At 42.4% G+C, this 24,671-nt stretch overlaps 2 protein-coding genes across 4 annotated transcripts in view; one reads left to right on the top strand and one right to left on the bottom strand.

Moving 5' to 3' along the window:
• The window catches only part of KDM1A (lysine demethylase 1A), a 61,327-nt gene extending 42,224 nt beyond the window's left edge, over positions 1 to 19,103 (top strand). For both annotated transcript variants that reach the window (XM_055331053.1, XM_055331054.1), the window contains 11 exons: positions 6,253 to 6,395; positions 6,760 to 6,850; positions 8,014 to 8,148; positions 8,926 to 8,999; positions 9,706 to 9,817; positions 12,718 to 12,850; positions 14,607 to 14,794; positions 15,210 to 15,324; positions 16,655 to 16,782; positions 17,659 to 17,805; positions 18,601 to 19,103. In XM_055331053.1, coding sequence (XP_055187028.1) covers positions 6,253 to 6,395; positions 6,760 to 6,850; positions 8,014 to 8,148; positions 8,926 to 8,999; positions 9,706 to 9,817; positions 12,718 to 12,850; positions 14,607 to 14,794; positions 15,210 to 15,324; positions 16,655 to 16,782; positions 17,659 to 17,805; positions 18,601 to 18,786 — 1,452 coding nt within the window. In that variant the 3' untranslated portion in view covers positions 18,787 to 19,103. The remainder of the gene's footprint in view (positions 1 to 6,252; positions 6,396 to 6,759; positions 6,851 to 8,013; positions 8,149 to 8,925; positions 9,000 to 9,705; positions 9,818 to 12,717; positions 12,851 to 14,606; positions 14,795 to 15,209; positions 15,325 to 16,654; positions 16,783 to 17,658; positions 17,806 to 18,600) is intronic.
• A 1,390-nt stretch (positions 19,104 to 20,493) lies between these two features.
• The window catches only part of LUZP1 (leucine zipper protein 1), an 88,811-nt gene continuing 84,633 nt past the window's right edge, over positions 20,494 to 24,671 (bottom strand). For both annotated transcript variants that reach the window (XM_055331051.1, XM_055331052.1), the window contains exon 4: positions 20,494 to 24,387. In XM_055331051.1, coding sequence (XP_055187026.1) covers positions 24,232 to 24,387 — 156 coding nt within the window. In that variant the 3' untranslated portion in view covers positions 20,494 to 24,231. The remainder of the gene's footprint in view (positions 24,388 to 24,671) is intronic.

Genomic DNA, 24,671 nt, shown 5'->3' on the forward strand with positions numbered 1-24,671 from the left:
CACCCCACCCCCAGTGGACATTCACTTAGCCATTGATTTTTCTTCAGTAAACTTTTGAATGAAATGGAACTGTCTTCTCTATTTGTGGACAGTCTCAGCGCAAAAGAGGGTGATTTGATGGTTCTGTTGTTAGTACCTAGAAATTAATTCCCTAATCCTGCACAAAGCAATTAACTCAGAGTGACAAATATCATTTGTAATACTGTCTTAAGGACCTATCACCAAACCTATCATTTTGCTGCTATACAACAAAAATCACATAGCAAGTGGTTTTTATTCTGTTAATTTGTTATATTGTTATTATAACAATCACAAGAATCTCTGAAAGAGTTCACTTCTTTATTCTCTCTGGTCTTACATTGGCAGCTAGGATGTTGAGCCTCTGTGTTTTTGACAGAAGCCTTATTTTATGGCTCCAGATGACTAGAACAAGGCCTTTCTTCTTTGATTCTAATATAGGATGTCCCTATAAGTAGAAGTATCTTCCAAACCCATAAAAACAGAGCTAATACAGCAGCTGCCCTCAGATTGACTGATGATGGAGTTATACTCTGAACTATGCTGTAATCAGCTTTAAAAGAACATGGAGATCGTTGGGAAATAGCATAATTCATATTTCAGGAGTCACCAGTGAGGAGACTGAAAACATGGATTGGTGGGGAAACGGGAAATATAACTGAATGTTTTCTATGTATCTCCTATACACCAACTAGTAATTCAAAAGCTTTAAATTCTAGTTTGTTTTGGCTTTCTTGAGTAATGAAACAGCATCTTAATCAAATTACTTCACTACTAAGCATTTTGGATTAAAAAATCTCTGGTTTCCATTGGGGGAGGCATTTGGGTGTTGTGTTTTGTTTTTACCAGATGAGGCCCAAAGACTCAGTAACTACTTGGAGAAACAGATCTTGATTTTCTTCTTTGGAATGACTCAGCTGTTGTGAGGAAGAAAGATACACTTGAAAGATAAGGATTGCCAGGTCTCTTACGAAGGCCATTAATTTGGTTATTCTCTGTACCTACCACAATTCAGCAAGTTTTCACTTGGCATTCATATAGAGTGATGCTTAGGTTAGTTATACATTTGACACAAGCCTGTTAGCATTTTAGTTTTCCTATTCCTTTGTGGAAACAGTTTTTGTTAGTTTTTTTGTTTGTTTGGTTTTTTTTTGAGAGAGAGAAAACATGAGTGATGGGGCGGGTGGGGAGGTGGCAGGCAGAGGGAAAAAGTAGAGTCCCTGCTGAGCAGGGAGCCTGATGCATTGGGGAGGGGTTGGGGATTTGATCCCAGGACCCTGAGATCATGACAAGCTGAATGCAGACACTTAACCTACTGAGCCACCCCAGGCACCCCCAGATTGCTATTTTAAAAGGTGGTTTTTCTCTACCTCTTAAAATCTTCTAATCCTGTTTTTTTTATAAATGTAAAAATTTCGTGCCTGCCTTTAATGTTCCTAAAGTTGCAAAATAGTTACTTTCCTTTCAAATATAGTTTTATAATACTGACTTTGCTTTTCCAAACCTTATTTACTCATTACATAAGAATTTATAGAGCACCTCTACTGTGTGCTAGTAACTACAAGTAAACTCCTTAGACATGTTAGTGTGCCTTCTCCACGCAGCTTAGTTACTGCTTTAGAGAAATCCATTATTTACATCCCCTAAAAGTTTCTTATGACAACTGTCTCCATTTATAGAATAAATAAATTTTATTTGTATTAAGGATAATATACGTGTTGTCCTTTAGGGAGAATGGCCATTCCTCATTTCTTTTAGCTATTTGGGAATCTGAATAGTGACTTGGAGATGTTAATTTTTCTTTTTCTTTTTTTTTTAAACAGTTTCTTTCTTTTTTTAAGATTTTATTTATTCATGAGAGATAGAGAGAGAAGCGAAGACATAGAGAAGTAGGCTCCATGCAAGGAGCCCAATGTGGGACTTGATCCCAGGACCCCAGGATCACGCCCTGGGCCAAAGGCAGGCACTTAACCGCTGAGCCACCCAGACGTCCCCAGATGTAAATTTTTCTACCAGGTATTACAGAAGGTCCTAATCCAGATCTTTCATTATCATAATTTTAAAAGTACATGGGAATGGGAGAGACAGATTTACTGTAGCCTCTGTTGGCCAGGTTTAGCCATTGTGTTATTGTGTTTCATTGTGTTATTCTTTCCTGAAGATTTCTCTGGCTAAATCTCTGAACTTTGGATGCCCAGGACCTAGCTGTACCTAACTCCATCTTGCTCTCCTGCTAGAGAGCTTATGCATACTGGAAGCAAGAGAAATGGACAGTGTTTTGAAGATCTAAAGGGTTTGTGATAATAGAATTCAACCAGAGGTAGAACTGAGGAGAGCTGTCCTTCGTGAGATGACTTCTTGCAGGATTAGGACCCTGTCCAGAAAGCCACTTGGCTCTCACTAGATTTATTCTGCATAGGCTAGATACTCAGTCGGCTCTTCCTCAAGCCATGCTCAGGGATATTCCATATAATCTCTGCAGGACCATAGCAGTCAAGATTGTACCTATTTAAAGCAGTGAGACACACCAGATTCTTAGTTTGAAGGAACTGTTTGGAGCCTTTCATAGAGAAGTAAATGGGTTTGCAAAATTGTAATCAAAAGCTGTTTCAAAAAAAGTCTGTTTCAAAGCGATATCCATTTTGTTTGAATCTTTGCTAGAGAACAATTATCAAAGATACTTTACCTTCTTAGTTTACTGTTATGTTCTCGATATGTTGTCATAGAAATCCAGCTGCCATCAAACATGGTATGGTGCTTAGCCCCTTGCAGTCATTTGCTGAGTTCCTTTCTCAGGATGCAGTTTAAGAAGCTGAATAGAATGGTCAGGTAAACTGAAAATTATTGTGACTTGTGTTTAAAGATTGCCAATATTTCAGCTCCTTTCCATAATTTGTGGGCCTAACAGAGTTCAAGGGTTCTCACCAAGGCAAGAGCAGTGACCTAAAACAAGTACTTAAGAGATGCTCAGGGGGTAGTCAGTTGCTAAAGTTCTTTTCATTGTCTGAATATGTGAAATGGAACATATCTGACTTAGCTTAATTTTAGAAATAGAGTCAAGATTTAAATATATCAAAAATATATTTTGGTTTTTTCCCAGTCAGTGTTGGTTTCCTAATGGACAGGTATTTGCTATTTTCCAAATATTTCTTTAATTTCAAAGTGGAATTCTACAGTTAATGGGAAAATGCAGCTTTCAAAGCTATCCCTGGTCTCTCTGGCAACAGTCCTAAAATTGCTGAACTAGGTGGAAAATGGATGGGGCCTAAGTACTGTCTCTTGTATTCTGGAAAGTGGAGTCTCCAGTTAGAGCAGTGGACCCAGTCAGTGGACCAGAGATGCAGTCTGTCATCCTGCTGTCCATCAGATGAGACAGTCATCTTTTTGGTTTGGTTTTTGTTTGTTTGATTTTGTTGTTCTTGTTTTACTGTTTTGTGTTTTTCCTTTTCTCTTTCATTGAATTTTGATTTATTCCTCACTGCTTTCTGACACCATCTCCCTTTATCACCCTCACACCCACCCCACCCCCCCAAACTGCCTTTCTTTTGCCCATTTCTGTGCCTTGACTTTCCCATTTTGGTCTCTATACAGTCTGTTCCTTGTTTCTCTGGTGGTTGCAGCTTCTGAGCTAACAGAATGCTTCTGTCATGCTGTGTGTTTAAAGCCTTGATTTTACTGCTGTCATACAAAACTAAACTTGACGTGGCTGTTGGGCTGTTATTTACAGTTTATTTCTCTCTCTGCTGCACTGGTTAAAAGGACACTGTCAAGGTATTTTTTTTATATAATTTTTCAAATCATTTTCTTCACTGTTTACAATAACCCATTAAAAGCTTGAAACTTCGATCTTTCCCTTCCAAAGATCCTCTCCATCATACATTCACACTGGTTTGTTGTTGTAGAGTTGCGCCTATATGTTGGGCTGGTGCCATTTGAGTTTTTGTCATTGAAAGCGCATGTAAAAAGGTTTTTTGTGGGGGTGGGGTGGGTGGACTAAAGGGGAAAGTGTTATGAATCAAGCGGGCTGCTCAGCAAACAGAGGGAAGAAACAAAAGGTCAAATTTGGTCCCTCTAACCTTGACAGTGTCCCTTTAAATGTTTCTCTACCACACACCCTGGACCCCAGTTACTGAGCCTGAGTGCTGCGTACTTTTCCAGAATGAACTTCCCTATGTGACTGTCACCCTAGCTAAAGAGATTAAAGCTTGTCTGAAGCAAGCCATCCAGTTCACACTGGAAGAGCTTTAATCTGTACCATTTGCACACTTGCGTATTGGCACATTCTGCCCTATTGCAGAGGCACATGTGATCTGGTCCTTCTTGCTTCTATAGCATCCTCTTGCTTGGCAGTTTTGAAGCCACACATAGAAATATCACTATTTTGTACTCCATGAAAACTAGTCATGCACATTGCATCTGGGATCAGTTAAGATCTCATAACTATACAGATTTTGTGTTAAAAATGTAATTATTTCCTTTTTTAAAGAAGCACCAAATTTAGAGTTTCTAGAACTGTCTTTGGTAACATCATTGCAGGAATCACGCTGAGCAAAATTTCAGCGTTGCTTTGAGTTGCTCTGAATATGAGCCATCACATCGTTGAGCAACTGAGACAAAGTAAATGAAATTCCTGACAAGAGGGTCTCTTCCATCAGCTCTGATAGCTGTGTAATCAGAACATGTAGGGTGTCACCAAGAACTCCTTCCTTTGGCCAGGGAGTTGAATGGGTAGGTAAGATGTGTTTGATCCACCAGGTCTTAGGTACCACTCATCTATATAAGGGGCACCAAGCATCCAAAGTCTGATTCTCTGCCTTACTTCTCAGCATAAACTAGAAGATTCTCAGAGATCTATATTTGTTAGGCCAAAGGGGATTCTCTAATTCATAAAGATTTCCTGATGGCTCCCATACTTGGCCTTTTAGAATTTGATGCTTTAGAATTTCTGATTCGGTCACTTATGGGGTCATATTTACGGTTCCAAAAGAGAGTTGTGCTACTTTTCCCTTTCTTCTTTTGATTGCAGATTGTACTTCTTGCCATATTCTTTTGCCACACCATGGCTCATCTAGTAGAGTTACTTGTGTGACTCCTCAGTGAAGGGGCAGAGACAAGTGCTTTAAAAGTTGTCTATTCAGTTGCAAAGGGAAAAAAACTAAGGCATTTCAAATGAGAGGTAGAGTCTTACTGTGATGATCTCACCCACAAGTTACCTCTGATTGTAAAACATCACTCCTCCTTGGCCTTAGTGTTTATTAGAACTTTTCTTTAATGCTGTCTTCTTGTTACCATTTTAGGTTGGCTGTAAAGTGAAATTCCATGTTTTGAATCCCATTAACTTGTTAATGCCCAGTTTATTCTGGCAAGAGATGCTTGCTTTAGACATGCTTGCCTTAGATAGATATGCTTTTTTCCTTCTTGCTACTACTGTGAATTCAGTAAAATTGCAGATGCAGTTAAGGTTAGTACTGAATTAAGCAATAGCAAAGGAATTTGTGTCTGCTAACTGATGGTGTCAATAGGCAGGAGCACAGCAGGGTTTAGGTATGTGGTCTTGCAGCTTGATGATCTGTTTTGCGATCTCTCTTCCTACACAGTAATGAGCCAGACCTGGTACCTCAGTCACTCATAGTCTAAGAGCTTTAGGCATTCAACTCTGAACTTAATCGGTGCCATAAAACACTGTTACTCTGCGAAAGAATGAAGATGTGATTGTGTTCTTATTAATAGCTGTGAATTTCACTTCACTCTTTCTCTACTCCCACCTGAAACTCATCTTTGAGGGAAAGGGAATGCCTTGGGCTTCTTATTTTTCCATCCTGCCCTTATTCTGGGAGGTCCTCAGGTGTGTTGACATAGTTTTTGTTCTCTGAGACTTTTCCAGTGTGGCATTTGCATGTCGGCCCAGCTTATCTCAGTGCATGTCAGCTCCAGGACACCTTGTGCTCCACATAACTTCAGTTAGCACCAATTAGGACCAAGTGTGAATCCTGTGGCTGTTAATAGAGGTGAAGTCTCAGCTCAGAGGGCAAACTTGGGAGAATAGGAAACTATCAGGGCCAAAACATTTCATACCTCATTTAATGGAATTGACAGATGGAATCATTGTCCTCAAAGGTTCCCCCTTTGAGGTACATATTTTGACCTTTTAAACTGTAGAGCATTTGTGTTTTCATGGATGGTTATGTTTAGTCTTATTATAAGGACCAACTCTGCTATACTTCGGATTTGCAGGTTCCTAAAGAGAAAGATGAAATGGTAGAGCAAGAGTTTAACCGGTTGTTAGAAGCTACGTCTTACCTTAGTCACCAGCTAGACTTCAATGTCCTCAATAATAAGCCTGTGTCCCTTGGCCAGGCATTGGAAGTTGTCATTCAGTAAGTATTTTGAAACTGCTTATTGTACAGTGAATTCCACTTAGGGATTTGCTATTTATGTTTTAAATTTTTCAGCAAGTCTTATTTGAGCTATTTTTCACTTATTTTCATGCAAATTAATTAAATCCCAAAGTATAACCATTTAAAATAAATGATCCTTTAAGGCCCCTCTCAATTCTAAAACTCACAGCTTTATGGTACTAAACTATATTTAACATAGCCTAGAAAATAATTTGCCACCTATCTTGTCCCAGAGTATTAGAAATTTCACTGGGCCTTGGTGTCCTTGAATGCCTTTGATAGGTTCCTGTCTTGGGCTACAAAGCTGGCAGTGTGGCCAAGGCATATATTTTGTCTCTTTTAGGTTACAAGAAAAGCATGTCAAAGATGAGCAAATTGAACATTGGAAGAAGATAGTAAAGACTCAGGAGGAGTTGAAAGAACTTCTTAATAAGGTGAAATTTTAGATTTTCTTTATACCTGAAGATGCATTGGTGGGGAGGTACTTTAAAAAATTTTAGGTGTTTTTTTTCCTCCAGGGGAGAGAGGGTCCTCCAGCTAGGGCTCATTATTCTTAAGAAAATAGTGACTAACAAAAGGGGTAGTTTTATCTGTCAGTCTTTCAGTACAGTACTACTGGTAGGTTGTTGCCATGGGAAATAGATCTTTGCTGTGTTGGGTTCCCTTTGGCAGAATTAGCCCAGTGCCTTCTGCTGGATTCTTGATGAGATGGAAATGAGCTGTGCTGGGGTCAAGCTGCCGCTGATGAGGACAACAAATCAGCAGCAAGAACCACAATTCACTGCCATAATTATTTCGTTTGAGGTGCCAGGATGGGAATATTCCTCAGTGCTGTGTCTACTGAGTGCCCTTCTTTCCCCCCCACTTCCCAGAGGTCCCACCACTTCCCAGAGGCCCGGTTCTCGACTGGGAAACCATTTGTTTTCTCCTGATCCTACCAGCTGCAAACATAATACCAACTTAGGGAGAAAACATGAAGTGAGACATCCTCTGTGGGGAGCTTTTTAATGCAAAATCTGAGTGCATCTTGTGACCAGACTCTTGACTCTCTCTCACTGTGCCTTGTTTCTTTATCCTGTCAAATGAGAAGATGTCTGTGCACAGATTCTTAGGGCCCAGTACCATCAGAAAGCTGAGAAACTAATATTAGGAATGGCTCTGGGAGGTTTTGTGTGGTGATTTAGCCTTTTACATAATTTAGGAAATAAATCATGACAGTTTGTTCCCCAAAACAATAAGTTAAATTGGTGGGTTTTTTCCCTGGAATTTGAGATAGATATATAGATATAGATAGATTTATTATTATTATTATTATTATTATTATTATTATTATTTATTGGAACACTCCTGGTTCTTCATTTGTTTTGGAAGACAGAGATGATCTTACTTCTGTGATAATGTGATACGTCTGTGTTGAGCCGTACAGGATTTTTTCCTCTTCTAAAATGTCATGATGTAGAAGAGGTATTTCAGAACTTCAAGGATTTTGCACCGTAACCTTTTGGGTATAATAGTTTAGGGGATGAACCAAAGCATGTGATTTGGAGCTGGATTACATCACTATCTGAAATGGTACATTTGTATTTTTCTCTCTTAGATGGTAAATTTGAAAGAGAAAATTAAAGAACTCCATCAGCAGTACAAAGAAGCATCTGAGGTCAAGCCACCCAGAGACATCACTGCCGAGTTCTTAGTGAAAAGTAAACACAGGGATCTGACCGCCCTATGCAAGGTGTGGTACACATACATGCCCAGGTGGTTTTCCCTGGAATCCTGAGAAAGACCATAGGTCTGGGAAACTTTGGAAAGGGAGAACCACTAACCAATCACAGGTATATGTAGTAGGAAGAGAGAGGGTTTGGGACACAGAACCCAAAGGGACTGAATGGACTAGTTTGCTTTGAGATCTGCTTTTTCTGCAGAATTTCTACTTTGTTTTCAGTCTTGTACTTTAACTTACGTCTCAGGTTAGCACCCTGTCAGCTTAGAATAATGATAATGAACATAACTTCAGTCATTTGATATCAAACTGATTGAAATCCCTAACTTAGTATCTCTTAGCCATGGGATCTTAGATTCCTCAGTCACCTCATCTGTGACACAGTGTTAATACTTTTCCTTTGTAAGGGATCTAAGCTTTAGCCCATGCTAGGGACATGGTAAGGGTACAGGAAGTAGTTGCTGTTCTTTTTCATTCTTGCTTTGTAGCACCCCAGTATCTGTGCTTGCTTCTGCAGCACATATACTGAAATTGTAGTACCCCAGTATGCTATTCTTCCTTTTTCTCCTGTATGCCCTCTGCATCCCTTATCCCCCTCATGTTCATTGAGGCTCACATTGTAACTTGTCTCCAAGAACAACCATCCCTGAGCCCTGATCCAGCCTTAAGCTTGAGGCATAGTCCCACATATGGACAGAGAGGTGGTCCAGGCCTTAACACTTTGTGGTATAAATAATTAGATTGGTCTCTGCCCCATGAAGATCGACCCAGTTCTCTTAATTTTATCAGGAATATGATGAATTAGCTGAAACACAAGGAAAACTAGAAGAAAAACTTCAAGAATTGGAAGCCAATCCCCCAAGGTGAGGAAAACACAAACGTTCAGAGGGATAGCTTTGCTGTTCTGTTATATTTAGAAGGAAAATTACAAAGCACTATTCAATGAATGGATTGTAATTTTAATGTGTAGTAGTCCCCTAAATATTTAAAAAATATGTTTTTGAAAAGAAAACCTTTCTCCATAAGATATAACATTTGAATGAAATATATTGTCTTCTGTGAGTAGAATAGAAGGTCATATTGCTTTAAATTCCCATAATTCTGAGGGCTAAGAAAGTCACACTTCATTGGATTTTTGACAGGGAATACTTGTATGCTGATAGTGTGTGTTCCATGGTGCATCTGGCCCCCACATATCTACTCTGTTCTGTATTTGGGAATGCTACCTATTCTTCGTTTTAAAAAAAAAATCATGCTTTATTTATACAACAAATAAGCTTTTATAATGCCAGGTACCCATGTGAAGAAGTCTTTTTTTTTTCTCCTAGACAAATGAAGCCTGATAGTAATTTGCTTTATATAGTAGAGGTTGGCACTGCTCTAGGCACCAGTAATAAAGGAGTTAATAAGACATATAAGGTCCTGTTTTTTGACTTGTCATTTCTTTGTATAAGGCACAGTACCAGGCTTAGGTTCTCTCAGTTATTGAGATTGTCTGCATCAGTCCACTGAGCACAGTAGTCCTGTCCTTCCTTTAATAACCTGCACCTCTCTGTTTTCATTTTGCAGTGACGTATATCTCTCATCAAGAGACAGACAAATACTTGATTGGCATTTTGCAAATCTTGAATTTGCTAATGCCACACCTCTCTCTACACTCTCCCTTAAACACTGGGATCAGGTAAAGTTGCTTTGTCATTTATTTTGTTGCACATGTCTTTGGGAAGGCTCTTAGGAGCAACTGTTAGTGTGTGTGTGTGTATGTGTGTGTGTGTGTGTGTGTGTGTGTTTAAATAGCTGTAAGAGAGAGAATTTGCATACAGTACAATTTACCTATTTTAAACGAGTAGCTTGAAGTTTTGCCAAACGTACGTAGTCATGAATCACCAGCACAATCAAGATACAGAACATTTCCATCCTGGAAAGTTCTCTTGCCTCTCTGCAATCAGTCCCCAGCCCTCGCACTCCTGACCTAAGATGACCCCGATTTCCTTTCTGTCACTATAGTTTGCTTTTTCTAGAATTACATATAAATTGAACTGTATGGTATATAATCATACAGAATATAGCCTTTTGTGTGTGATTTCTTTCACTTAGCAAATTGTTGAGATTCATATTTGTCGTTGTGTGTATCAGTGGTTTGTTCGTTTGTTTGTTTTCATTGTTTAGTAGTATTCTGTTGTATGGATATTCCATAAATTGTTTATCCATACACTGATACATTGGTGGATATTTGGATTTCCAAGTTTTGGGGCTATGAATATTCATGTCTTTCTTTTGGGTATATACTTTGGAGTGAAATTGCTGGATCTTATGTAGATTTTTAACTTTCTAAGAAGCTCCAAACTATTCCAAATTGCATTCCCCCCAGCAGTGTTTGAAAGTTCTAGTTGTTCCACATCCTTACCAACACTTGGTATTGCCAGTTTTTAAAAATTTAGCCTTTGTAACAGGTGTATAGTACCTGTTTCATTGTGGTGGTAATTTTTGCATTTCCTGAATGATGGGTGATGTGAAGCACCTTTTCATGTATTTACTTGCCATCGGTTTTTCAGTTCTTTGGTGAAGAGTCTGTTCAGATCTTTTGCCCATTATTTAAAAATCTGGTTAACCTCTTACTAAATTGTGTAAGAGTTAATTATGTTCCTTAGATTCTGGATAGAATTCCTTTGTCAGATTTTTGTTTTGTAAATATTTTCTTCCAGTCCAGACTTCCTTTTTCATTTTCTAAATGGTATGTTTCAAAGAGCAAAACTTTTTAATTTTATGAAGTTCCTATTTCTCAACTCTCTTTTAAAAGCTTTGTGCTTTTTTTGTATCTTGAAAAATCTGTCTAAATTTCAGTAACTAAATTTTCTCCTGTTTTCTTCCTAAAGTTTCATAGACTTAGCTCTAATGTTAAGTCTGTGATTCATTTTAATTTTTGTGTACAATGAGAGATGAGGATAGAGTTCATATTTTTCCATGGTTATCTAATTAATTATTCTAGCACCACCCTTTTTCTTCATTTGTCTTGGTACCTTTGTTGAAAAATCATTTGACCATATGTTAAACTATTTGTTACTCCTTCCTGTTAATTCACTTGTCCACATGCCACTATCATAGTCTAGTTTACTATTGCTTTATATGGTAAGTCTTGAAATTAGGTAGTGTAAATTCTTCAACTTTTTTTTTTTTAATCATTTTTGGCTACTTTAGGTCTTACATACTTCCATAAAAATTTTAGAATCAGGGATCCCTGGATGGCGCAGCGGTTTGGCGCCTGCCTTTGGCCCAGGGCGCGATCTTGGAGACCCGGGATCGAATCCCACGTCAGGCTCCCGGTGCATGGAGCCTGCCTCTCCCTCTGCCTATGTCTCTGCCTCTCTCTCTCTCTCTCTCTCTCTCTCTCTCTGTGTGTGACTATCATAAAAAAAAAAAAAAATTTAGAATCAGTTTAGAAATTTCTATAGAAGACCTTCTGGGATTTTGATTGGGATTTGAACATGGTATATCTCTCCATTTATTTAGATTTTCTTTAATATTTTTCAGCCATAATTTACAGTTCTTCAGTGTACAAGTTTTACATGTCTTTTGTCAAATTATTAAGTATCTTAAGTGTGAGTTACTCTTGAACTGGTGAGAAATCACAGTGCTTCTTAGATATTGAATGACTCGATCTCTAAATCTGAGACTTTGGCCAGACCTAAGACTACAGAAATAAATATTCCTTTTTTTTTTTTTTTTTACATACACATACATATTTTCATTTCTATTTTACATTTTCCTAGTAAAATTAGTTTGAATTCTTTTTTTTAATTAGTTTGAATTCTTAATCTTTAGGTTATACTTTCATATTCTTTAGTATTTAACTTACAGTGAGGATTGGACCTGTTAGTGGTAAAAATCTTAACAGAATTCCTGGTTGTTTTTTTCATGTAAATACTAAATTTAGACCCTTCCTAGTCACTGATTTATCATTTGAAGTTTCAGTATGTATCCATTCATAATCTTATTTGGGTCCGAATGCAGTTAATTTAAACTGCATTCGGTATGGGGAGATGAATCATTCACTTAAGTAGGGAGAGTTCTCCTAACCTAGTATTATATAACTCGAAAGAATCATGCCCTGCTTTCCCCAAGACTGTAACTTAAAGAAATAAAAACTGATTTTGCTCCTAGGTAAAAGAAATGTAAGTAATTAGGATGGTGGTTTTGCCCAATCTGTAATGCATTCAGAGGCCAGACAGACACCTGAACTTATTGATTCATCTTTCTCTGAGAGAGCCCACCTCCTTTGGATAGCCTGGACTGAGAGATCGAGTATAGGCCTGGCCTGTGAGGAGAAAACTTGATCTAGGGAAGAAGACGCTGCCTCATCTCACTGCCCAGAGATGGCCATTTGGGACAGTGAAACATTTTTTTCTTTTCCCTCTAGTTCCTGGGACAGATGTAACTAAATACTGAGTGGTGGTTCTTTAATTTCTGCCTTACAGTATTGACTGTTTTCCACAAACTTGTTTTTCATTGTTAATCTTACAGAACCCAGTATGTTTGGCAGAGATTAAGAGCGTGTTGGGTATACTTTTCTCTCCTCTTTAGGACGACGACTTTGAGTTTACTGGCAGCCACCTAACAGTGAGGAATGGTTACTCATGTGTGCCTGTGGCTTTAGCAGAAGGCCTAGACATTAAGTTGAATACAGCAGTGCGGCAGGTTCGCTACACAGCTTCAGGTATGTCACTGCTTCACTGGTGAGATAAATCTCTTACTCTGAAAGGCAGTACTGATCTTTAGTTTACCTCAAGAAAAAAAATACTAGGTATATTTTCTCATAAAACCCAATAAATTATGACTTCTAATTTTAAAAATCTGCATTGACAGAAGGATTGAGCCTATAGTCTCTTTGGGCTTCTAATCTGATGTGTGCCAACCAAAACCAAGAAATTGAGGCAACTCATAAGGTTTCCGGTTTGTTACATGTATTACTTTGGTGTTGTAACAACTACCAGTAAGTTTGGATCTAATTTTGCTGAATTTTTTTTTAAAGATTCATTTATTATTTGAGAGAGAAAGCACAGGTGGGAGGGCAGTGGGGGAGAGGGAGAGGGAGAAGCAGGGGAGAGGGAGAGGGAGAAGCAGAAGCAGACTCCCCACTGAGCAGGGAGCACGATGCAGGGCTCAATCCCAGGACCCTGAGATCATGACCTGAGCCAAAGGCAGATGCTTAACTGACTGAGCCACCCAGGCATCCAGTATTCTTAAATATCAGGATTCTGGCCTCTGGGCACAGTGGGACCCACTCTTGTATTTTACCATTTCTGTCTTGCTGTTTAGATCCATTTAGCCTCTCCTGTTGAGGTGGGCTAACTTAACTGCTCAGGCTGGTTTCTGATTCTAGGAGCAGTCTGCTAAGAAGTTGACTTCACAGATGGAATTGCCCTGATTCTCATGGGCAGAAGGCTCAGTGCTCACTGTTACTGACTCCAGACCACATGTAATGTGGAGTGCAGAGAACTCGCTGTCCACCCACTTTTGGAAATAGTAGTCCAGAACTTGATGATAACTAGTCAGCCCCAGTCCCCTCCCCCAGGGCCCTCATAACAAGTGAAGATGTGGCCATCAACCTTGCTTGCTTGCCCTTCATGGTCACTTTTCTAGAATTGTGGAGACTACCACAGTTTTGTTTTTGTTTTTGTTTTACAACCCCTGAAACAGCCTTCCATTTAATTTTCCCTTCATATGCAGCTTCTAACTGATATTGAATCCTGTAGCCTTTAAATAGCCATCTGCAGGCAGGTGAAGAACAGTGAGAAAGTAGGCATGAACTGAGCTGTTGTACAAATTTTGAGCTACTTATATATTTTCTGAAATTCTATAAATAGGTATTTATTGAAGAAAAAAATCAAACACAAATGAAGAAAAATACCATTAACCTCTTTTCGGTGCTTTTCTGTGGTCATCTCTGAGCTTTATTCAGACTCTGGCAAGCGAGGCATCACAGTGCATTTGCAAGAATAGCATGTTCTGCGCTTCCAGTGGCATCATGTAACTCTGCACCACAGTCTTCCAGTGTCATTCTTCACTTGATTCTCAGTAAGCACCTAACCATGGTGTAGAGGCATTGCCTGTAATGTTACATTTATTCTTCACTTTGGTCTACATTTACTTAATCCTTAGTAAATAATAATGTTTTTAAATTAGTCCAGAAGATCACTAGTGTATCAGGAAGGTAAGACAACCACCGTGCTGAAGAGTCAGGACTCTGAAATTGACTATTAGAATTTGAAACCTGGCACTTAGTACCCGTGTGGCCTTGTCTAAACTTACTTCGCTACCACCTCAGTTTTCTTCTATTAAAAAATAAATAGAACAGATTTTACAAACTTATGGTAAGAATTAACTGAGATAGTGTATAGATTCTGCAGTGCACTGAATGTTCAGTACCATCCCTATCGCCACTAAAGTCTTTTTCCCTCTGACATCTCTAGGATGTGAAGTGATAGCTGTGAATACCCGGTCCACAAGTCAAACCTTTATTTATAAATGTGATGCAGTTCTCTGTACCCTTCCGTTGGGGGTATTGAAGCAGCAGCCACCAGCCGTTCAGTTTGTGCCACCTCTTCCTGAGTGGAAAACATCTGCAGTCCAAAGGATGGGATTTGGCAACCTTAACAAGGTAACTTGCCTAGGCACCTCTCCACATACCCATTGTGCAAATACCAGCCTTGGGGCTCTCCAGTCAGAGAGGATGGGGGTGTTGCTTTTGTACGTTTTGCTGTGCTCCCAGCTTTGTGATATCAGGGTGAGGCCTGTCAGTTCATTCATTTCAGTGCCTAATTTCATTATATATATATATATATGATATCATCCATGAGGACTTATTCTGGGATCACCTTGCAAACCTAAGCTCTAAATATTGTCTGAAGTAACACATTCATAATAGGGATTTCTAGGCTTAAATTGTGAGTAGATTAGGAGAAACTTTAATAAGATCTAAGGAAGAAGTATTATTACCTCTTAAGGTACAGCTATGCTTAAAGCCATGTTCTCTGAGCCCTGTCATCAGTTCATGTGCTCCTTTTTTACAATAGGTGGTATTGTGTTTTGACCGTGTGTTCTGGGATCCAAGTGTCAATTTGTTCGGGCATGTCGGCAGTACAACTGCCAGCAGGGGCGAACTCTTCCTCTTCTGGAACCTCTATAAAGGTAGCTGCTCCTGGTTTTAATCTTTTTCATATCCTTACAGGAACAGAGAATTAGGAATATTTTGGTTTTTCTCAAATACATATGTCTTGATTTTTCATTAACTAGGAATTTCAGAAATTCCCGCTAGATGCTTGGGGATATGGGGGTGGGGTGGGGAGAAACACCTGCCATCAAGGAGCTCACAGCCTAGTGGGAAATACACTAAGGAGGCGAACAGTCTAGGAACAGGCCTGTAAAGTCAACCCAGCCAAAGAAGCCCAGAACCAGGGAAGCTTCCCATAAAGGGAAACTTGTATTCCTCATTCTCAGACTTTTGTATCTGGCCCCTGAATCTTTGATCACTTCCTTTAGAATGTATGTATCAAACTCCTACCTCCTGTTTTAATTTCTTCTGTAATTCGACTGCTCTTCTGTATGGTGCTTAAAATATTTATATATTTTATGAATACACATATAAATGTTATCTCTATTTCTTGTCTTCTGCTTCAAGGCCTCTGCATGTACTATGTGGTCTGGGCCTGAGGAGCTTTTTTTTCTTCTCTTCCTTCCCATCATGGCCTTCCACGGTCTCAAATCTGAATTAAGTCCCTGTATTTTCTTTCTATCCTGTTTTTCTTCATTGCTTTTACCAGTTCATAATTATAGCTGTGTGATACTTACACCTGTTGATCTGTGGAGTTGTATAGTTTATAGCTTTTATATCCCAGCATCTTGTGCCTATTACAGAAGTAAGTTGTGTAAAATATTCACCAAATGGGTGGGTGAAGGTGGTGATGGGTTTGGAGGGGCCTGGAATAGTTAAAAGGATATAGCTCTTGCCATGGAGCAAGCTGTCTAAGGTGGTCAGGGCTAAGGATTCTATGCCTAAATATAGGAATACCTGTTGGTTTTCTTAGCAAGATCCAAAGTTGTATCTTCAACATTTCTATATTCTGCAAAATTATAAGTGGTTAAGTACATGAGTCACACTTTACTCACTAGAGTTTGCCAGCTGCCTTCTAGGGATAGATTTTTGAGTTGCAATTTCAGAAACATGTCTCCATCCTAACTCTGGGAAACAAAGGGTTGCAAAAGGGGAAGTGCGTAGGGGGATAGGGTAATGGGTGACAGGCATTTAAGGAGGGCACATGATGAGATGAGTACTGGGTGTTATATGTTGGCAAATTGAATTTAAATAAAACTTAAATAATAAAACTTGTCTCTAGCACAAGAGTTGCATGTCTATTGGTCATCAGATTTCAGAGTGCCCAGAATAACGTGGGGCCTGATAAAGAGGTTCTTGAGAAAAGTCTGTAGGAAAACCCTAGAATTGTCCTTTCTGTTTCCCTAGCTCCAATACTATTGGCACTAGTGGCAGGAGAAGCTGCTGGCATCATGGAAAACATAAGTGATGATGTGATTGTCGGCCGATGCCTGGCCATCCTCAAAGGGATTTTTGGTAGCAGTGCAGTGCCTCAGGTAAGTAAGTTGTGGGGACAAGTGGGGATCAAGGTTCACACTAGAGCCAGGTTTGACACAGTCTCTTTACATTGGTCAGCACAGTTTCAGCCAGAATTGTGTGTGCTAGGTTTCCGTGAATGCCAGTGTTTGGAGTCTGTGATGTAAGTGTGGGATTCAAGAAATCCCCCCAGTACATGGGCTGGGAGATTGAAAAGGCTGTTTGCTGCATATCCCTGCTGGTCTCATCCATTGTATGTGTGTGTGTGTGCAGTCATACCACTCCTGCCTTTTTTTTTTTTAAATTAATTTATTTATTTATGATAGTCACACACACAGAGAGAGAGAGAGAGGCAGAGACACAGGCAGAGGGAGAAGCAGGCTCCATGCACTGGGAGCCCGACGTGGGACTCGATCCCGGGTCTCCAGGATCGCGCCCTGGGCCAAAGGCAGGCGCCAAACCGCTGCGCCACCCAGGGTTCCCCACTCCTGCCTTTTAGACAAAGTGGTCAGACTCAAAGAATTGCCTGGTACTTTTTTCTGTAGGCTCTCTGAAACACTAGATCCTTATGATTCCTTTCAAAGAAGGCATATTAATGCTTTATGAATTGAGGGAATAAAGGTCTAGTCCTGGGTAAACCTGTAGATTTCACAGGCAAGGCAGTGTAGAATCTTGGTTGGAAGCTCTTTGTGTTGTGTTTTATTTTTTTATTTTTTATTTTTTATTTTTATTTTTTGTGTTGTGTTTTAAAGCAACGGAATTCATCACTTGGCTAATTGGAGCCTCCTGCCTCCTTGCTCAGTTGTATCTCCACCCGCCACAGCTGTTCCACCTTCCCGAAAGGGCTGGTTTGTCCTCTGTCCTGTAGTAACTTCTGCCTGTGCTTTTTCCTTTAGCCCAAGGAGACTGTGGTATCTCGCTGGCGTGCTGATCCCTGGGCCCGGGGCTCCTATTCATATGTAGCTGCAGGATCATCTGGAAATGACTATGATTTAATGGCTCAGCCAATCACTCCTGGCCCCTCAATTCCAGGTGCCCCACAGGTGAGAAACTGGCAAACTACATGGGCTTATATGGGAAAAGGCCAGTATCCCAAAATTTTAGGGCAAATATGATGCCACTGTCTTGGGGGCTGTTTTTAGATTGTAGTCATTCTGATAAGAGCAGAGGAAAAGTGAGGAACACTGATTTCTCATATTCTGGCTCTAGGCAAGAAATCTAGGCAGTCCCATAGTATAAGCCAATTACTTTTTCCTTAGATTTTTTTCCCCTAAGAAACAAAAAACATTTTTAGTTGCACCCCATTTTGTAACGACTTACAGTATTTTTTGGGGGTGTCAATCACTAACGGGTCTCCAGGATATGCCTCTGGGTGGGTGGGGGTGGTCCTTATCTAGATGATACCCTGCTCCAGAGTAGCAAGGGTTCCTCAGGACCCCGTGAGCCTGCTCTGGAGCTGAGAAGCAAAGGTGTTCCTGGGTAAGAACAAATGCTGGATTATCTGTTGTACAGAGTAGTCAGGAACCTCTCTGACCAAGTAGGTGCTGTAGGAGGCAAAGGAAGCTCTAGAACTGGGAATTAAATGATAAATAAGAACAGATGCAGTTTTGCATCACCCTAGGACTAAGGCTGGCTCGGCTGAGTTTTGTTGTCACATTTCTACTCTGGTCATTTCTAGAATGCCTGCTGATGAGGGAGACCTTTTTTGGTAGAATGATGGTCTGTGATTGGTGGGGCAGCCTTCAAAGGCCAGTAGGCATTTCAAACATAACAAAAATAAAAGTTATTATTTGCAACCCACTGATCTTTTCTCTCAAAATTTTTCCCCCCTGAAATAGCCAATTCCACGACTCTTCTTTGCTGGAGAACATACAATCCGTAACTACCCAGCCACTGTCCATGGCGCTCTGCTGAGTGGGCTGCGAGAAGCAGGAAGGATTGCAGACCAGTTTCTGGGTGCCATGTACACTCTGCCTCGCCAGGCCACGCCAGGCGTCCCTGCACAGCAGTCCCCAAGCATGTGAGACTGAAGGGTTCTGAGGGAAGCAGACGATGTACGTGTCTTTTGCTGTGTAAGCAAAGCTCGTAGCAATACTGGATCCCACTGAGAAACTCACTCTGGCATCTGGGCTCCGATCAGCTGCTTGAACTCATGATGCCGGGTGGCCAAGGAGGTTGCCTCCTTCGAGTGACTTAGAGCTAGAGAGGCAGTTGTCCGTTAGCGTGGAAGTCAGTGTTCTTCCTAAAGACTTGAGGTAAGCAAGTGTGGTGAGAGGACATGTTAGTCTTTTGGTGTGTGGTGGTTTTTTATATTTTAAAAATAAAACTTCATATAAAATTACTCTTTGTTTCCCTCTTAGATTTATATAGAAGATAGGGGTGCTGTGCCTTTGGAAATGCCAATTTTATCCATGTTTAAATATTTATATAAGGGGGAAAAGTGTTTGGTGAGGTCTGAAGATGAGCTTGAGGGGGGGCCCCACAGAAGCAGTGGGCTTGACCAGTGGAACCAGAGTTCCCCATTGGGACTATGGGGTGGTTGTACTAGGGGTATGAAGCTATAGGTCAAGCATATGGATATTAGGAGACTGAATTTTTAAGGTAAAATGAGGCACAGAGTTTGGGTGGGTCTCTGCCAGACCATTCAGGCTTTACTCCCCAGGTTCCTTCCATAGGTATGTGCTAACTTTCCACTTTTGTCCAACATAGCGGTATAAAAGTTTTAGGAAGTGTCACAAAAGGATAAGATCCAGGGTTTGGGTGACTTAGTTTCCTGTTGCCGCTATTAACAGATGACCACAGCAGGCTCTGAGGGAAGATTCCATTTCCTTGCCTTTTTAGCTTCTAGTGGCTGTATTTCTTGGCTTGGAGCCCTTCATCCATCTTCAGAGCACATTACTCCAATCTCTGCTTCTCTTGTTCTATACTCCTGTCTTCCTTGTACAAGGATACTTGTGATTTCATTTAAGGTCCACCCAGATCATCTTCCCATTTCAAAATCCTTACTCATGTCTGCAAAGTCCCTTTTGCCATATAAGGGAAAATGTTTTTATAAGAAGGGAACAGTAACTGTTCCTCAAGGGCTCCTAACAGACGTTACCATAAATGCATGTACATCATGTTTCTGAAAACTGGCTTTTACTGGTGTGTTAGTCGATTCTTCCCTATAATTAGTCTAAATGAGGTTTATACTTAGATTTGAAGGAACATTACATCGGTGGGCTAACAATAAGATGATGAAGATGGAGAAGGCTTTCCTTAGTCCTGGACTAACAGCAATGGGGGGAATCTGCACACCAGGATCAGGGCAAGTGGTATGGAGCTGAGAATAGCACGCAGTGGAAAGTACATGGACTTTGGCCTGTGACCTGCATTTGAATCCCAGCTCTGCCATCAATATTGTTGCCTCAGGTGGGTTAGGTGCTTTAAAACCTTGTTTTTAAAATAAATGGCATAGGCCCCTTGAGACAGGTCACTGTTTTCGTGTGTGACAGCAGACAAGCCTAAAACCAAGAATCCTAGCAGCTGTTTCATTGCTACATTTAAATCCAGTCATGTGGGTGCTAGGTGTATCCCTTCCCAAGCCCCAGCATGTTTCCAGTACTTCCAGCATCACTAATTAGCCAGTTATTTTAAATAAAACACAGTGAGCTATACTAGTTGCACCGGTGCACAGACAGCAGCTCTACTCAGATGACAACAAAATGGCATCACTGACTCACACACACAGCCCATGGAAACTAGGGAGCTTTATTGGTTACATATTGTGCTGCGGAGCCAACAGACAGCATTCGAGCCAGAGGATACATGCAGACAGGCAGCTTCCACTATACACATGCACCCAAGGAGCCCCGAGTCACTGCTCATGGCTTCGCCCTGGTTTCCAGCCACAGGGTCCGGCCTCCTCGGTCCCATGCTTGGAGTGGGAATGTAGAAGCTGCCACACCTGGACTCCAAGGGGGCAGAGGTGAGACCAGAGCACCTGCCTGAACAAGCAGATGTGGACTGACGGCTACTGACACCCCCCCGCAAAGGGGCCTGTAATGCATTAACAGTTTTTTGAGGGCTACTTCCCCAGCCCTCCCAATCTTTAAAATACAAAAAAATAGACTTTATTCTCTTAAAAATACATTCCATTCAATACATGTTCTGAGCTGTGAAGCAGCAGGAAAATCGGGCTCCTTTCCTATGATCTTGGTTGTGAGGCTTTGAGGAGAACCCTGAGCCCCACCCGGGGTAGTCAAAAGATAATCCCTAAAAGCAGCTCTTCCAAAGCAGTCCTATCAGAGTGACCACAACAAACCCCACATCAAGAGGCAGCTAGGGACCCCAAGGCTGGCCCCTGCACTTTTACTGGGAAGTGGTAGCACTTGGCACTAACCCACTAAATGTAAAGCACTAAAACTTCTCCAGGATGACAGGTCCAAGATCAACAGAGCCTCCCCACACCCCACGAGGGGCGCAGGATTTCTGTGCAGACTCGCCCGTGGCTGAGGTTGGAGTCGTTGGCTCTACTGCAGATCCCTTCAACCCAGGCTGTTTCGTTGCCACTCCAACACAAAAACAGCCATGGCTTCTTTGCCTACTATCCCTGCAGCTTTCTCTCTAGTGGTTTTTCATACCAGAGTGGTGAGAGACCGGCCTCTGGCACTCAGCCACCTCAATTACTCTAACCACGGGCTCATTGGGAAGCCCTCCCACAACTGTCCACCTGCAGGTGAAACCTGGAATTAGAAGCCACACTGCAGCAGAGGTTTGTTGGCAGGGACAGTGGGAGTACTTGGTTGAGTGGACAGCTATTTGATTACCAGGTCTCCCCTTCATGTGGAAATTTCCACCAGGACCCCTGACAGTGAGGTCTAGATGGTCACACAGAGGTTGCTTTTCAGAAAGGTGCCTTCCAACTTTGGAATCTGAGAGCCAGCCTTGCCAGCCATTTGAAACCCAGAGGAACGAAGCCTCTAGCCTTCATTTGCTATTAAAATGGTATCTCCTGCAATGCTGAGGACATTTAAAAATAAAATCTATTTTACAATGGTTCTAGAAAGTATGCAGATTAAGGAAACATAATATTTATCCTGAAATAATTGTTACAATCAAACCCTATTGCACTCAGATTTTAAGATAGCAGCCCCTGACTAGAGGGTTCCACAGCTGTCCCTCTTCCACAGAGCATTTTGGGTAGTGGCAGGTGTTGGTGCTGCTGCAACATAGAAAGATCCAGACTTTGGCACCAGGAGCTACAGCACCAGAATCCAGGGCTCCAACGCCCAAAGACAAGAATTATTGGCGAAATCTTTGTAGGCATGGCTTGGCACCCTTTTGTTTCCACCAGTAGAGAACAGCCACAGACTTGGTTTCCTATAACCTCAGATGACCCCTGCAAAGGTCCATCTCCTTTGGACTCTCAAGATTGCCAACCAGTGAAGAATGGCAGGGGAGGCTACACGTGAGGTTGCAGCCTTAGGCAAGTGAGTTTCTGGCCAGTGATCCAGGAGAAGCAGCAGGAAGATATTTTGAAAACAGCATCTTAAACTGAGCATCTGAGGCAGCATTGTGGAGGAAAGATCAGCTACATGGCAAGGCTCTTAGACTGGCAAAACTCCAGAAAATGGAAGTAGGCACAAAACATTCCCATCCCTGAAAGGAAGCCAGGTGTGCCCTGGGCCTCCTCCAGGGTCCCAAGTCTGATGGCAGACACGGGCAGAGTGAAAGCTGGTTCCCACACGGAATGCGGGCCAGGAAGATGGCTCATGAAGCACAGCAACACGAGATGGCCAACTTGTGTCCTGAAAGCCAGGGGACACTGTGGCAAGTGGGCAAGGCTGGCGTCGAAAGGGCTACAGAAGCCATCTAATCTCTCATCTTACTAGAAGAACAAGCCCAAGGGAGCTTCTCCTGGTTCATCCTCATGTTAAAACGTGGAAAAAATAAGGCCCAGGAAAATGGGGGGTGGGGGGACACACCTTCCCCAAACCCATCTGGATGCTACCTTCTAAAAGAATCACCTCCCCACTCACAGGACAGTGTAAACAATAATCCCAGAATGCCAAATTTAGGACCCTCAGAGACCATTTCAAAGAATTTGTTTTATAGCTAAGGAAACTAAGGCCCCCAAGGGGACAGCGACTTGCCCAGAGCCATACAGCCTTCCTGACTCCTAGTAATGCTCTTTCACTACGAAGGAACAGCATCTAGCCATTGAAGAGGGATCCCTTCTTTGAACTGAGTGGTAGCCAAAAAGCAGTGCCAAGAATAAATGTTTCTTTTTAACCCCCCACCCCCGCCGCGACTGGTATAAGGAAACTAATCAATTTTTGTTTATGTGGCTTCCTGAAAGGTTTGCTGCATTATGCACTGTATAAACCTGGGGCCCTCAGTGGGCATTTACTACCTTTCCACCAGTGAAGTCATCGTAATGACAGTTTGCAGAAACCAAGGCCCACTTCTGTAGGAATGCATCAGCTTGGTAAAGTGCGAGACCTCCTCCACAGGGGATGAAGGAAGAGGGACAAAGTCCATGCCTTTCATGGAAATATTGCTTTGTGGAGTGACGGGAAACACTTCTTCCTGCCCACTTTCCCCCTTGCTGGGCCCTTTCTAGAAGGCAGAGTACGCTGGGTCAGGCCCAGTTCAGTCCAGGAGTATTCTGACGGCGGAAATGACGGAGTTGGCCTGAAGTCTCCCGCCACAGGAGAGGAGCGGGGCAGTGCCAGCAGCATTATTGGTGCCCGGGAAAGGAGATGCGTGAGGCTTATGCACTTCCAGGTGCCTTTGGAAGGTGAGCAGAGAGCCGGGGGCGGGGGGAATAAGACATCATTCTAATAGGTGGGTACCCGTGTGCTCTGCCCCCAGGAAAGAATCAGCCTGGGGGCTATGTCAGAGAAGCTTCAGCCTACAGCTTGGTCCTATAGTCTCTTAGAGGCAGCACAGACCTCTTCTGCTGTCCCAGGCTGAGGAACTCCAAAGGGGAAAGGAGTGGAAGCCTCCCAGGTGGAGCTGGTGGCTGCTAAGTCTCGCGGGTACTTGGGCCCCTAGAGCAAACAAGGAGTGAACCGATGCGGTGAGGAGACTAAGAAACTAACCACACTGAAGGGGCTGCCCTCCGACACCCCGAGGAGCAGAGAGGAGCTTTCAGCTGCTGCTGGGTGGTGAGGATACCAGGGGCTTCTGTATCTTTCCCCGCCCGGGGGCCAGAGGGGCCCATCCGACCTGGGGACAGGAACCAAGGAGAGAGGACTCATGCATCAGGGAAGGCTGGGCCTGGGTGACTTTGTCCAGCTTGTAGTTTGATTCCCTCTGGCCAACTGGCAAGACGACCCCGAGCCATAGCCTGGTCTGCCGGTGTCTCCCAGCCAAGGCCCGGCCTGGTCTAGCCTGGTTAACTGGCCTTGCATCCTTCATAGGGCAGGAAGGCAGGAGAGCAGAGAAGCAGGAGCACAGGAGACCGCAGACCTCACCCAGCCGGCTTAGTTGTCCTCAGTGCAGGGCCTGGCCGGCCGTAACCGTTCCTCGGCCCGGGCTCGCCCGGGCTCCAGCGGCCCCTGCTTTGCAGGCAGTTCAGATCGCTCCAGGGAGTTGTGCAGTCGCCTGTGGACACCGAGTGTGCAGTCGTCCCCCTCCTCCTGTGCCGAAAAGGACAGAAGTGAGCTGTGGAAGAGAGCAGTGGGTAACAAGACTGCTCGCTCCCTACCCCAGGGGTCCTTTCCAGCCTGGCAGGGAGGTACAGTGTAGGCTGACCATACCCTAACTACAAAGACTTGTTTTGGTCTGAGGACAGGCTGACTTACACGCTCCTTGGAAACTAGAGTAGACGACGCCCTGAAGCTGCTGGGGCTCGTACGGTAGGACAGGGCATCGGCTGGCCCCGTGACTCGGGGCCTGGCAATCCCTGAGCTCTGCACATGCA

This window comes from Nyctereutes procyonoides, unplaced genomic scaffold, assembly GCF_905146905.1.
Source record: "Nyctereutes procyonoides isolate TBG_1078 unplaced genomic scaffold, NYPRO_anot_genome, whole genome shotgun sequence".
Lineage (NCBI taxonomy): Eukaryota > Metazoa > Chordata > Mammalia > Carnivora > Canidae > Nyctereutes > Nyctereutes procyonoides.